The sequence below is a fragment of the Serinus canaria genome, chromosome 3, assembly GCF_022539315.1.
Source record: "Serinus canaria isolate serCan28SL12 chromosome 3, serCan2020, whole genome shotgun sequence".
In the NCBI taxonomy this organism is placed as follows: domain Eukaryota; kingdom Metazoa; phylum Chordata; class Aves; order Passeriformes; family Fringillidae; genus Serinus; species Serinus canaria.
In genome coordinates, this window is record NC_066316.1 from 52,653,436 (window position 1) to 52,665,535 (window position 12,100).

Sequence of the window (12,100 nt, forward strand, 5' to 3'; positions counted from 1 at the left end):
TTTTTTCCACACAATATAGGTCATTTTCAAAGGCCCCTGCATCCTTCACTTGCTTTCATCTTTTACCTTATGAATACCTCCTGGGATTGAGGAGCATGTTTAAAACCATCAACTCAGTTTAAGTCACCATAATCTAAAGAGGAGTCAGTAAAACTCTGGTGTCTCTGCCCTACACAGGACACCAAAATATCCATTTCAGGGTAAGCTACATTTGCCATAAACTTGTAAGATTTTGGGTGTATCCAGAACACCACCAGAAAATCCCAGTAAAGCAGCAATTGACTGCATGACAGACAATACTAAGTGGATCCAATAAAACTGCTCTGGTGATCTTATAGAAAATATATTAATGTCTTATAGAGCTATTAATAATGTGCCACAGTAAAACAGTTACAAAGAGCAATACCTGCAGTTAAGCAAGCACAGAAAGAGTTGCTCTCTGATATCTCCTTCAAATTCTTCAAAAAAATCAAGCTGAATTATGAGGTAGCTTTAGGAATAAATATAGTATTATAAAACTATTACAACCCCCAAAATAAGAGATAGTTCTTGGCCCCACAACTAACTTGAACTTGTAATTATTTCACTGAGGTGTTCAAATTCGACTGAAAAGTTCTCTACCATTGTGAAATAAGAACGTTTCTCTTACCCCAAAGCTGGCTGCACTAGAGTAGTTTTTTGGCAGCAATAAAGAAGTGTTTTCAGTAAAGACCCTCTTTGACAGGAAAAACCTCATAAACCTTCAGAAATGCCCTCCTTTCATGTTCACCCATCGAACCCAGCTAGCTACCTGCTTTACACAGTCAGCTAACCTCAAAGCTGAGCATCTTCTACATAAAACCAAAAGTAGCAGCAACCTCTTTAGTAAATACCACAGCACTTCTTCCTTTTCAGCTCAATGTTCACAAAAAGATTCTGTTCAAGTATTTCTTAAATTATTTATTTATCAATATTTATTATTACATTTTGTATTTAAATTAATGCAGGGTCAGGCACCTTGCAGATGGATCAGTAACTTGCTGAAAATACCATAAGAAATCACAAAGCCATTGTAAGGGAGAAGGGATGACAAATGTGCCTACACTTTTTGAGAGAAATTCATGCATGCACAGAGTAAAACATCAAAAAAACATGTTTTTTTCCTATCAGGATAAAATAGTATGTAGTTCTGTTACTGAAGATTAAGGAAAAACCTACCTTACACTAGATTAGGTTAGCAAAACCAGCTTCTTTCCTAAGCTTTTAAACTTAAAAATGACTGGCTTAGCAAGCTTTTCTTCAAAGCAATTTTACAAGTTATGTATTGCTTGATCTCCTTTCCGATCCTTAAGCATTAGCAAAACAATGGCAATTAAATAATTATAAATTAACATATCTTCTAAAGTCACAGTCTTCATTTACTTGAGATAATTGGATTACTTTACCTATTAACCCAGAAATGGTGGTGACACATCAGTAGTGAGGAAAAGATTAAGAAGGTTTAGAGTAAAACTAATCTCAAAAGCTACTGCAATTTGTTGCTATTTTCTATTCTGCTGACACCAATCACATAAATTCGTTCTTAGTTAAGAAAATTGCAAGTGTTATTTTGTACTACCTGGCTGCAACAGTTTAGCTTCCACATTCCTACACATGCATGTGAAAATTATTAAGTTCTTTGATAATGCTTTACCAAAATTAAGTCTGTAATATTAATAACATACCACCCCAGAATTCAGAGTAAAAATAAAACCAAATAACTAAACCCAACACAAACAATTAAGTTGCAGGTGTGGTTTTTCCATTAAACCTTTTCCAATTTGAAAAAAAAAACATGCCAGCAAATAAAAATGGAAGCCCCTGTACTATGTCATACAGAACAGAGTAAAATGATGTCCTTACCTCTTCAGCAGCCATCAAAGAGAGACACCAGGAAGTAAACTGCTTATAAAAGATGAGAAGCAGTCTTACTATTTAATTATCTCTCCTTAAAGAAAACTGGGGGCTGTTCTCCACCCCCTTTCCTTCCTTTGTGCACTGAAACCACTGATGGATGTTCAGAGGAGCACCCCAAAACAGCTGAAAGCAAACACACTCAACAAAGAGTTCCAGTGTTACAACAGCTTTTGCCAGTGTTTGCAACAAGAAAAGATATTGGTTTTTCTAACATTGAAAGGAGACTCAGCACAAGAGACTACAAGAGCTGACTGATACACCAAAATATGCTCAGTGTTCAAGCCACACACAGGAAGAGAAGTGGCTTTGAGTTATAAGTATCTCTTTTTCTGACACCGTAAATGTGAAAATGCTTCTAACCTCAATGCCTCCAGGACTTGCACAGAAAGCTTGGTTTGTATCATAAACAGTTCTTTCCTGGAAACAAACCAGTTTTCTACTTAGGTCTATGAAATAAAGCAATTAGCATAGATAAAAATTCAAGAGAATTCAGTTTTTATGCATTTGCAAGAAGAAGAAAATTATTTTACCTCACAACTGGAAATCTGATCTCAGGTAACAATTGAAAGTTAAAACATTATTGAGATTGGACAGCTTAAGTCAAGTCTATCACAGAATTAAGTGCGGGCAAAGAAGTTAAAAATTACAACCCAATTATTTCTAATTCTGGAGAAAAAAAAAAGAGGTTATTCTTACAGCTTAAGCTCCTTTCTTATTCCTGGCTCTACCAAACTGTGTGTATGACACAGAAGCCCTTCTTAACTGCTTCAGGTGTTTTAAGAGTCATGACTTCTAGTTAAAATGAAACAAAGCACAGCAATTCTACTCACATGGCAAAGTTGAAGAGCCTGCCTTTTTATAACCTCTTCAAGCTAAATAGGTTCAAACATTTCCACCTGTGTATGTCAAGTTTAATTACCTTCTTCTACTGCATCATGGAAGAGAAAGCAGCTGTTAGTGGGGCATAGAGCTATGCATGTATGCACCATATTTCGATAATTTGGGCTTTGATTTTAGGCAAAACTTGAACTGAATGAGGTGACAAAAGTAACCTGAGGATTCTAACTACCCACAGTGACAGATTAATTGTATCCCAAATCCAGGCTGTGGAACATTAGCCCTACTACCAACTTCCCCCAATATTTAATCAAAGCCTTAATTGCCACATATTTAACTCATTGTATTTTTGCCTCTCATTCCTGGACCTGGAAAACTGCTGCAGTATTTTATACATGCTAAGAACATAACCAAATATACAGCCGTTTATGCTTTTGTTCAAACAAGCACCACTTGTTCACTCTTCCCATAGTCCTCACTTTTTGTCTCTGTTTTTTGGAAGCAGCAAGCTCAAGACTTGGAATGGGGCTGAGGATGTGCTCAGCACCTAGCTGCAGTCCCACTCTATCCCTCTGGAGCGAGCGGAGCTGGTGCTGCCCACAGGGGGACCACAGAGCCCCAGAGTCAGGTGGCTGGTCAGGGTCTCCTTTTTCAGGAAAAACAGGAGGCAGAGCCTGACAAAGGACTGGAGACAGAACCAAAACTGCTCAGTCAGAACACTCAGGAGCTGTAACTTCCTCAACCTTCTTGAAATGCAATGCCTAAAACTGGATATGGTATTCCTTGTGCAGCCTCACTGCAGAGAGGGCAAACTGCTTCCAGGCTCTGTGTCCACTTTTTAAGTTTTTTTCCCATTTTTTTAAAAACAGCACCATATGAGAAACTGAGATAGATTGTACCTAAACACCTCCCTACTCCACATGTCTATGGAACAGCTACTGAGTGAGCTGGTGCTGTGCTTGTAGAGCTGGTTATTCCTGCCTCCATACAGCCCTTTGCACTTGTCCCCAGTATGTTATTTCTTCCTCCATGCAGACTCTTTCTGCAGTTCATCCAGGCCCCTCTGAGCCTGACCAGCATCTCCCACCGCCTGGAGCAGCTCTTAGGGGCTGGGAGCATCAGTGATCTGGACAACCTCTAAACACCACACACACACAACATCCAGGAACTGTGACAAGGGTGCCCTTTAATCTCATTCTCCTGGTTCTTCCTGTGTCTGCTAAAAATCATATGATCTGCTCAGCACTCTAACAATTCAGATATTCTTCTCTGGTGGGCTGACCCTGTCTGGATGTCAGATGTCCACCAAAGCTGCCCTGTCATTTCCCTCCGGCTGGGCGGGGAAATGGAATATAATGGAATATAATGAAAAGACATAGGGAGTTTTTCTACTTTTTAGTTTTTTCAGTTTGTGACCTAGGCCTTCTTTTTAAGCTGTTTCCAGAAACAAGAAGCAGATCCTCCTTCCCTCCTTGGGGTGCAGATGAGGGTCACTCAGGGAAGGACATCCCAGGGAAGGACCTCTTGGATGGCTTAACACGAATGCCAAGCTATCGGGAGGAAAAGCCCAGCCGTGACAAGCGGCCCCCCAGCCTTTCTCAGCCACAGGCTTCGGGACGTGTGACAGCACCACACCAGCGCGCCGAGCGCCATCTCCCGCCTGACTCCCGGCCGCTGTCGCTGTGGCAACGGCGCCATCTTGGCGGGCGCCGGGCCGAGCCCAGCCGCGCGGGCGCTGTCGCGCAGGCGCAGTGCGGGCGGCGGCCGGCGAGGGGCGCAGCGGCGCGGGGGCGGTGCCGGGGTCGGTGGCGGCGTGAGGGCCTCCGGCGGGAAGATGGAGGAGTTCCAGGCGGCAGAGGAGGTAACGGGATGGGGAACAGGCGGAGCACAGCCTCCCCCCTGGCGTCTCCTTTCAGGGCCAGCGGAGGGTCTCAGGCGGTGCCCGTCCACCCTGGATCCCACCCCTCGGCGTCCCCTGCCGCCATCCCTGTCGCCCTGCCCTGGGGTGGAGCCGCTTGTCCCCGCACCGGCGGCAGACGGGCCCAGCCTTTGTTCTGCCGCCCCCGGGAGCCGGCCCCTGTCTGGGTGTTCACTGGGCTCCTCGACTCTGGCTTCTTCCCCTGCCTCTGCAGTCCCTCGGGGGAAAGGCGTGAGGCGTGTGGTGGCTTCGGGCTGGCCCCGCAGGAGCAGCCGAGTGCTGCGGTGGGAGGGTGGCCGGTGTTGTTTGGGCCAGGGCAAAACTCGGCCAAGCTGTTTCTGTGCGGAAAGAGGAGTCCAAGCCTCTCGTCTGCGTCTTACAGGCACGGTGGTGGGGTGTCACACCCCATTCACAAGATACTGAGTGGGATAAATCAAGGGTCTCAATCTGTTATTGTGCCAAATGAGCCCCTGATGTCCCCCCGCTAAGGAGGAGGAAGCAGCCAGTGCTGCTTTTGCAGAGGGACGGTGTCACTGAGCTGTGACACTATTAAAAAGCCGTGATGTGACACAATAGCGAAGCAGCGAGGGGGGCGAAGGTGTGTCAGGTTTGTCCTTTTCTAAAAGCCTCGTTCAGGGGCTGGCCTGTGTTAAAGTCACAGACTGGGGTTTTTTAAAAATATATAATTAACATACTTGAACATAATTCTTGCAGCTGTTTTCAAAAACGTCTTCAGAACTATTAAAGGCTGTAGTACTGCTCTGCAGTTTGCATGTGTTGCTTGGGAGCACCCTTTTTAAACAAAGTGTTGGAAACATTATCTGCTTGCTTTGTGCCAGAGAGGTAGGGCAGGGAAACTGCAAAGTAACCGATTCTTTCCTCCTTTATTTTTTAATACAAAAAAGTTTTTATGTCATCTTATTAAAAGATGACATAATGATAAAACAGGTAGTGTTGTGTTATTTCATAGTCCAGTTATAGCACATATATCCCAAATCTGGATATCAGAAATTTATATTCATTTGTGTCATTTTAAAAAAGGAAGATGGTTGAAAAGTAGCATCAGCCCTAGAAGTGAATTCTCAGATCTCTCTATTGTTTCAGTACAAATTAGATTTCAAAATACCTTTGAGAACTTGGGTTGGATTTAAGTCATTTTACTTTGGTGTGAACCATGTTTGTACTCACTCTGGCATTTCTGAGCAGATTTTGTGAAGAAGAAAACTGTATGTGGTTTACCATCTTGATTGACGGCAGTCTTCACGTCTGCCAGCATAGCATGTCTGCCATGCATATTAAGCTCTGTGGGAGAGAGTGTTTTTCGATAATTGTAGCTCTTACTTGGTTAAATACACTGGTGCACCTTAAAATGTAAGCACTTGTAAAATGCAGTACTGTGAAAATAAATGAGGCATGTTAAAATTAAAGGCAAGTCAAGATGCTGAAAATAAAAAGCAATTTGCCACAGCACATAAAAGCTTTTAAAAATGTTGAATTGTACCTCTAGATAGATTAAGAAAAGGAACTGCCCAGCTTGTCTCCCAGGATGTGCTGTTCCTTCTGTCATGGGGAATGATCAACTTCTCTCATCTTTCTGAATGTCACATGTCATTGAAGCTGGCTAGACTGGTGTAGCTGTGTCCTGCCTGCACACCTCAATTACGCTGTTGTTTATTTCTGTCAGCTGGGGAAGCTGACTGACCTCCCAGTGAAAATCCAGTCAGCAGTTAACAGCTGGTTAGGTTCATCTTTACATTCTTACTCGGTGTTTGGAATCAATCAGTTTGTCTTTACGTGCTCTTCTTTTGTCCTGGTTGGTGAGGTGAGGCTGTGAGACACCAGCAGTGACAGGGTGGGGTGTGAGTCGCTGCTGCAGTGTGGGGTCCCCCCAGTCAGTGCTCCCTGGCCCTGAGAGTGGCTGCTCCAGCAGAGAGGGCAACTTGTTCTACCCTCCTGACATGGGAGGTAGCTGGAGCAGAGAGAATAAACCAAGAAAACATAAACTACTAACCATACATGTAAATGGGTGGTAGTTTTAAGATCAGTAAAATGCTGGGGCCTTCACTCTCTGATTCCACGGGCTTCATCTCTGCTCTCTGAAGGTCCAGTGAGCTACATTTCCCTTTTGGTTTCCAAGGGGCAGCTTTCCTATCCTAGGCTGAGACTGTCAGGACAGTTTTTCCTTCAGCTCTGAACTGATATCTTGTCCACATCGGTGCCCTGGAGATGTCCGTTCCATTTAACTGCCAGCTGAGGTTATCTCCGTGAGCCCACTGTGATGGGCGACATTGGTGCTTGTTGGGAAAGGGGAATATATGGGAACACAAGTGCCATACTTGTTATTTTAAAATGCTTCCAAGTTAAAACGTGAACGTTGTCTTGACTCAAAAGGCCTGCCAATATTAGTTCATCTCTTACTTTTCATTGTTTTTCTAAGAAGGTTAACTTGACAGGGCTGAAGGAGCTAGAGTACATATATATGCAAATAAAGGCAGACTTGGTATCTTTTGACTTGCCAGAAATCTGACAAGGATAAATTCAAGTTCTAGTGCATGTTCTTAACAGAGCTCGAACATCATGAACAGAAGAATGTGTCCCCTCATTATTTAAAATTCTTTTGCTTTTGTAGGCTTCCTTTCTTGTTGATGAAGTCAGCAGCATCATTAAAGAGGTAATTTAAACATTTTCACTTTGTTGGTGTGGAAGTTTAATATGTTGTATGATGTACTAAAAGGCATTCAGTAAAATGTGAAAACTGATATGTAATAGATTCCTAGATAGGTTGCTGTTAAAGTACAGGTAACTGTGGGTTTAACCAGTGTATGGGCTTCAGTGGAAATGATACCAAGCTTTAGCTGTGATATATCTTACAAATCCAAGTAATTTCATACACTCCTCTGGTTGAAGTGCATCCCTGTTAGAATTTCTAGGGGGATGTTTTGTGTTAAACACTGTAGAAATAGATTTTATGTTTTAGTAAAATACAGGAGTTTTTTGTAGACTGTCTGCATATGCATGTTACTATGTTCTTTCAAGATGCTTTTCTCCAAAGTGAATTCTTGTTTGTTTGGAATGATTGAACATTCTTGTTGCTAAGAAACATGAATTTTCTCTCTGGAAAATGCCTAGCAGGATTTGAAATTCCTCTTGTAGGCTAGTGCAGTCTTTTTGTTGTTGCAAAATAACTGTTTTGGTCAAACTCTGTAAATTGAATACACATTCTTTAATACATACTCCTGTCTCTTCTGAACTCAATTTTATGATTATTTTTAAAATAATTTCTGTGATGAAAAAATGTGCCAATGAAAAACATGTAGGTATAGTGTACTTTTATTTATATCTTAAAAGGAAACCTATCCTTATAAGTAAAATGGATTTTTTGGCTGGAGGCTTATGCTCTGTTAGTAATCAGAAACTACCTGGGTCTTCTGTTTTAGTCTGGGAGTTTGTTTCCCAAAAATGATTCTGCTCTAAAACTAGAATTTAATTTCCATAGAAGAATATATGTGAATGAGTTGTTGTACTACTGTGCCTTTTTAAATTCTCTTGAGGACTGTTTAAATGTAGGGCTGTTTTCATAACTATGGCTGTGGGACTTTACAAATAATCTTAAATATCACAAAATGAACAGAGGGTGGGATCTATGATGACTTTTCCTATGCCTGGCTAGGACTCTGACCTGCATTTTTTTAATAATTGAAAACACTTCCAACAGCCAGTGTGGACCAGCAGTATTTGGGATTTTTCTGTGGGTATGGGGTCCATGTTGGAAAGGGTTAATGTGTGCCTTGCAGTTGACAGCAGTGCTGCTGCTTAACCTGTTTGTCCCCCGCAGGCCATAGAGGGTGCTATCGGTGGCAATGCCTACCAGCACAGCAAAGTGAACCAGTGGACAACAAGTGTGGTGGAACAAACCCTGAGCCAGCTCACAAAGCTGGGGAAGCCCTTCAAGTACATTGGTGAGCTCAGCTTCCTCTTTTCTCTGAAAGCTGGCACAGTCAAGTGCACCAGTAGGCAGGGGATGGGGGAAGATCTTAGGAAGAGCCTTGTCTGTAAACTGCTCACAAGCATGCATGTTTGCTTATGTATGTGTTTGGGTGTGCTAAGGTGAGCAGAAATGGAGCTAAATGTTAATTAATGTTGTGAGAAATTAATCAAAGCTTCTCTACTGACTAACAGTGACCTGTGTGATTATGCAAAAGAATGGTGCTGGGCTGCATACAGCAAGCTCTTGCTTCTGGGACAACTCCAGTGATGGTAAGAAAAACAACTCTTGGATTTCCCAACTAGCAGCTTAATGCTAGTCTCTTTAAGACTAGGCAGCATACTTTCCCCCCCACCCCAAGTCTGTAGTTTTGGGGTAAGAGCATACTGTTAGGCATTTTTTCCATTTGGCTGTGATGCTAACTGGGCTGTATATGAAATGCTTGACAGTTGTGAAAGCTTCATTATTAAGATTCTTAAAGGAAACAAGCATAAAAATGCATATAGGAGCATGCATGTAATCACTTTAACTTCCTTCTGTTTCTGAAACCCTTGTTTTTGTATTTGCAGGAACCTGCACTGTGAGATGGGAGAATAAGACCATGTACTGTATTGTCAGTGCCTTTGGACTTGCATTATAATTGCCTTGGTCATTCTTCTCTTTTCTATTCCAGCACTTGATTCCATCTCCACTCAAACTGTGAATACCTGAACTTGTTTTTAATGCATTTTTTAGTAACTTTTCTTCAAAGGTAGAAATTTGAAAACATGCTGTTACCTGTTTTATGTTTGTACCTAGTACCATACCAGTGTTTTCTATACTTTTTTATCACTTAAAAACTTCTCTTCAAGGTGCTAATACTGAAATCTGCTGCAGTGTAAACACTTTCTCTAGATTTCTTTTCTTAGACCAATATAAATGAGACACTGACTTTCACACTTTGTACTTTTTGTTAGCATTAAATTATTGAAATTCATAACCATTGGTGTGATTCATTTAAACTTAAATCTTTTGTTATTGGGGGGAGAGTTTCAGTTTTTTCAGTTCTCTTCAAGTTAAGTCAAGGTACATACCACAGTGCAAAGCACTTTCATAATTTTGCCAAATCACTACAAAGTTGCATTATGTTTATTAAAAAGTAACTTGGCATTTTTGGGACCTGTTTAATCTTTTTGTATGGTATTTAGAGCATGGAACAGTAACTACTCTCAATGAACAAAGACAGGTAAGAAATTTTTCACATTCTGGAAGCGCTCAGCAAGCTATCCCTGGGTAATCATTCACTTCTGCAGTCAGTTACATGTGTTATGTAGGTCTTGAACTTGCTACAGGCCTTGTTAATTTTGCTAATAGTGAGGGTGATGAGTTCTGGTAGCTGATGAAATGTGATCCTTTCTGAAAGGGGAAAAACCTGCCTTGAGGCAATGTGACTAAATAACATTGAGTAAGTCTCCTGCCTTCTAAAGTTGCAGAAGAATAACAAGTAAATAAGTTTTCAGCATAGTCTTGGAAATGGGAGCATACTATGAACTTCAGAAAACCTCTATCAACAGCTGTGCTGCTTCTGCAAGCAGTGGCTCACTGCTAATGAAGCTGGAAGAGTTACAGAGCCATGTGGGAGATCATCCCTGGGCTGGAGTCAGTTTGAGCAATCTGTGATTTGCTTCTTTGTAGGAAGCCCTGTCTAATGTGTTCAGAATCTGGCTCTCAGCTAGAGCTGTTTAAGAGAGAGATGATTGCTAATACAACAGTATGATTCCACAATCTGGAGAGATGTAATACTACAGATTCAAATGGCAGGAGAGGACTTGTTTGCCATGGTGTTATGTGCTCTATGCTAACTCTGCTCAGTATAGTCAGACTGTGGAAAGCCCTGTGCTAGGCAAGGTTTTGACCAATCCATATCTGCTGTGAAGAGCAGATATGGATTGGTCATATCAGAAGAGCAAAACAGGTGTATGTATCAGCAGCTTTGGGCTTGGTGCATTTGAGACTTCTAATAGAGCTGTAAGGCTTCCATATTTCTGCTGACATTTCATTCTGCTGACAGCTATGTAAATGCATCTCCTTCATGACAAGCCACTTCATTCTTTTCACATATGTCCTAGTAAGTGCTACAGGCTATACACAGTGTGTACATGCCTTATCCTGAGAAGCACATCACTTACATTGCTGTAAGAGAGCTTTAGTACAGATCCAGTCTTCAGTCAGAAATGATACAACACCTGTAAAAAGAAAATATAAAAAGCAGATTGAATAACGTGCCTAAAACAGTCATCAGGGTCAGAGAGAAACTTGTCATGAAAAGAATAAATATTTTTCTCTCTTGAGTTGCTAAGGAAGTTTTTCATCTGGATGCTTAGATACTTTTTCTTCTTTCCAGCATGCCAGAATGATGCTGGCAGTGTAATACCTACTGAACTATTTCTCTACACTTAAAAGAAATAGTTTTGTACACTTTGAGTCTTTATTTGCTTCTTGGTCAAGCCATCTGTTGGCCTTTGTTCATGTTAATAATAGCAAATCCCTTGATCTTTTGGTGTTTTTTGGTTCATGCATATGCTGAGCTGCAAAAAAAACCCCAACAAATGTTTGAGATGCTTGTCAGTGTAAAGGCTGCATGGGAGGAGAAACCCCTGTTGCATTAAAACAGGAGTTGCATTACAGAAAGGCAGATAGTTTTATAGATGGTTTTAAATGTGAGCAATAACCAGTACTTCCAATGTAAGTTCTAGGACTACAGAAAGGCGTTTAGAGGCTGTGGATTTTTGGGTTTTGGTTTCCCACTCCCATGATTCAAACAGTGCTCTTCTTTAAAATTGCATAGCAATTACTGTTTTAGTGTTCTACAGTAACTGATTTTTAAATTTTCATTATCTTAGTTTTAAGCACTTTTTCCAGCCAAAGTAAAGCATTTGGGTGATGAGCTGGCAGAGTGCTGGCTCTAGGTAATTAATTTGCCTTAAAAAAATAAACCCAAACTGTAGATGGAGCATTCAAGGTAATTATACAGTCTGTCTCTGCTGTCTCTTGCTCATTGCTGTGGCTCTTCATATGATTACAGCTACAGAAATGGGGGGCATGGCAGCACCAGTCTGCAGGGGAGGAGGAGGAGGAACGGGGAGGCCTTTTACTGCCACAGAGGAGTCTGACCTGCATTAACTAAAACCTAAGGAAATGGCTCCAGGATTAACTGCTGCTGCTAAAAGAGCACCACCCTATCTGATACTACAGCCAGGAGTAGACTGCATATCCATATGTACAGGGAAGTTTGTGGCCATTTAGTACAGCACAGATATCAGTCTCCCCTAGAGTTGATAAAAGAACTGGCATCACCCCAAACAGCACGTGATGTGCTGATCACTTTTGCAGTCTACCAGCAAGAGTTGTAAGAAGTTGATGAATGACATCAGCATCTTCACTCT

The 12,100-nt window shown here is 41.6% G+C and overlaps 2 protein-coding genes across 4 annotated transcripts in view; one reads left to right on the top strand and one right to left on the bottom strand.

Annotated features, from left to right (window-relative positions):
• Positions 1-2,209, bottom strand: part of SYTL3 (synaptotagmin like 3) — a 35,472-nt gene extending 33,263 nt beyond the window's left edge. For all 3 annotated transcript variants that reach the window (XR_007777108.1, XM_009095302.4, XM_050972319.1), the window contains exon 1: positions 1,882-2,209. The gene's annotated coding sequence lies outside the window, so the exon portion shown is untranslated. The remainder of the gene's footprint in view (positions 1-1,881) is intronic.
• A 2,276-nt stretch (positions 2,210-4,485) lies between these two features.
• On the top strand, positions 4,486-9,654 carry DYNLT1 (dynein light chain Tctex-type 1). Its single transcript, XM_009095300.3, has 5 exons — positions 4,486-4,633; positions 7,320-7,361; positions 8,526-8,649; positions 8,870-8,947; positions 9,245-9,654. Exons 1-5 carry the CDS (start codon positions 4,607-4,609, stop codon positions 9,313-9,315), a joined length of 342 nt encoding a protein of 113 aa, XP_009093548.1. The 5' UTR covers positions 4,486-4,606; the 3' UTR covers positions 9,316-9,654.
• The last annotated feature ends 2,446 nt before the right edge of the window (positions 9,655-12,100 follow it).

Excerpts from the sequence above, each read along its gene's own strand:
- DYNLT1 (XM_009095300.3), top strand. The coding sequence starts at position 4,607 with ATGGAGGAGTTCCAGGCGGCAGAGGAG. Across the intron at positions 7,362-8,525 it reads TCAGCAGCATCATTAAAGAG|GCCATAGAGGGTGCTATCGG; the intron begins GTAATTTAAACA and ends TGTCCCCCGCAG. Across the intron at positions 8,650-8,869 it reads GAAGCCCTTCAAGTACATTG|TGACCTGTGTGATTATGCAA; the intron begins GTGAGCTCAGCT and ends ACTGACTAACAG.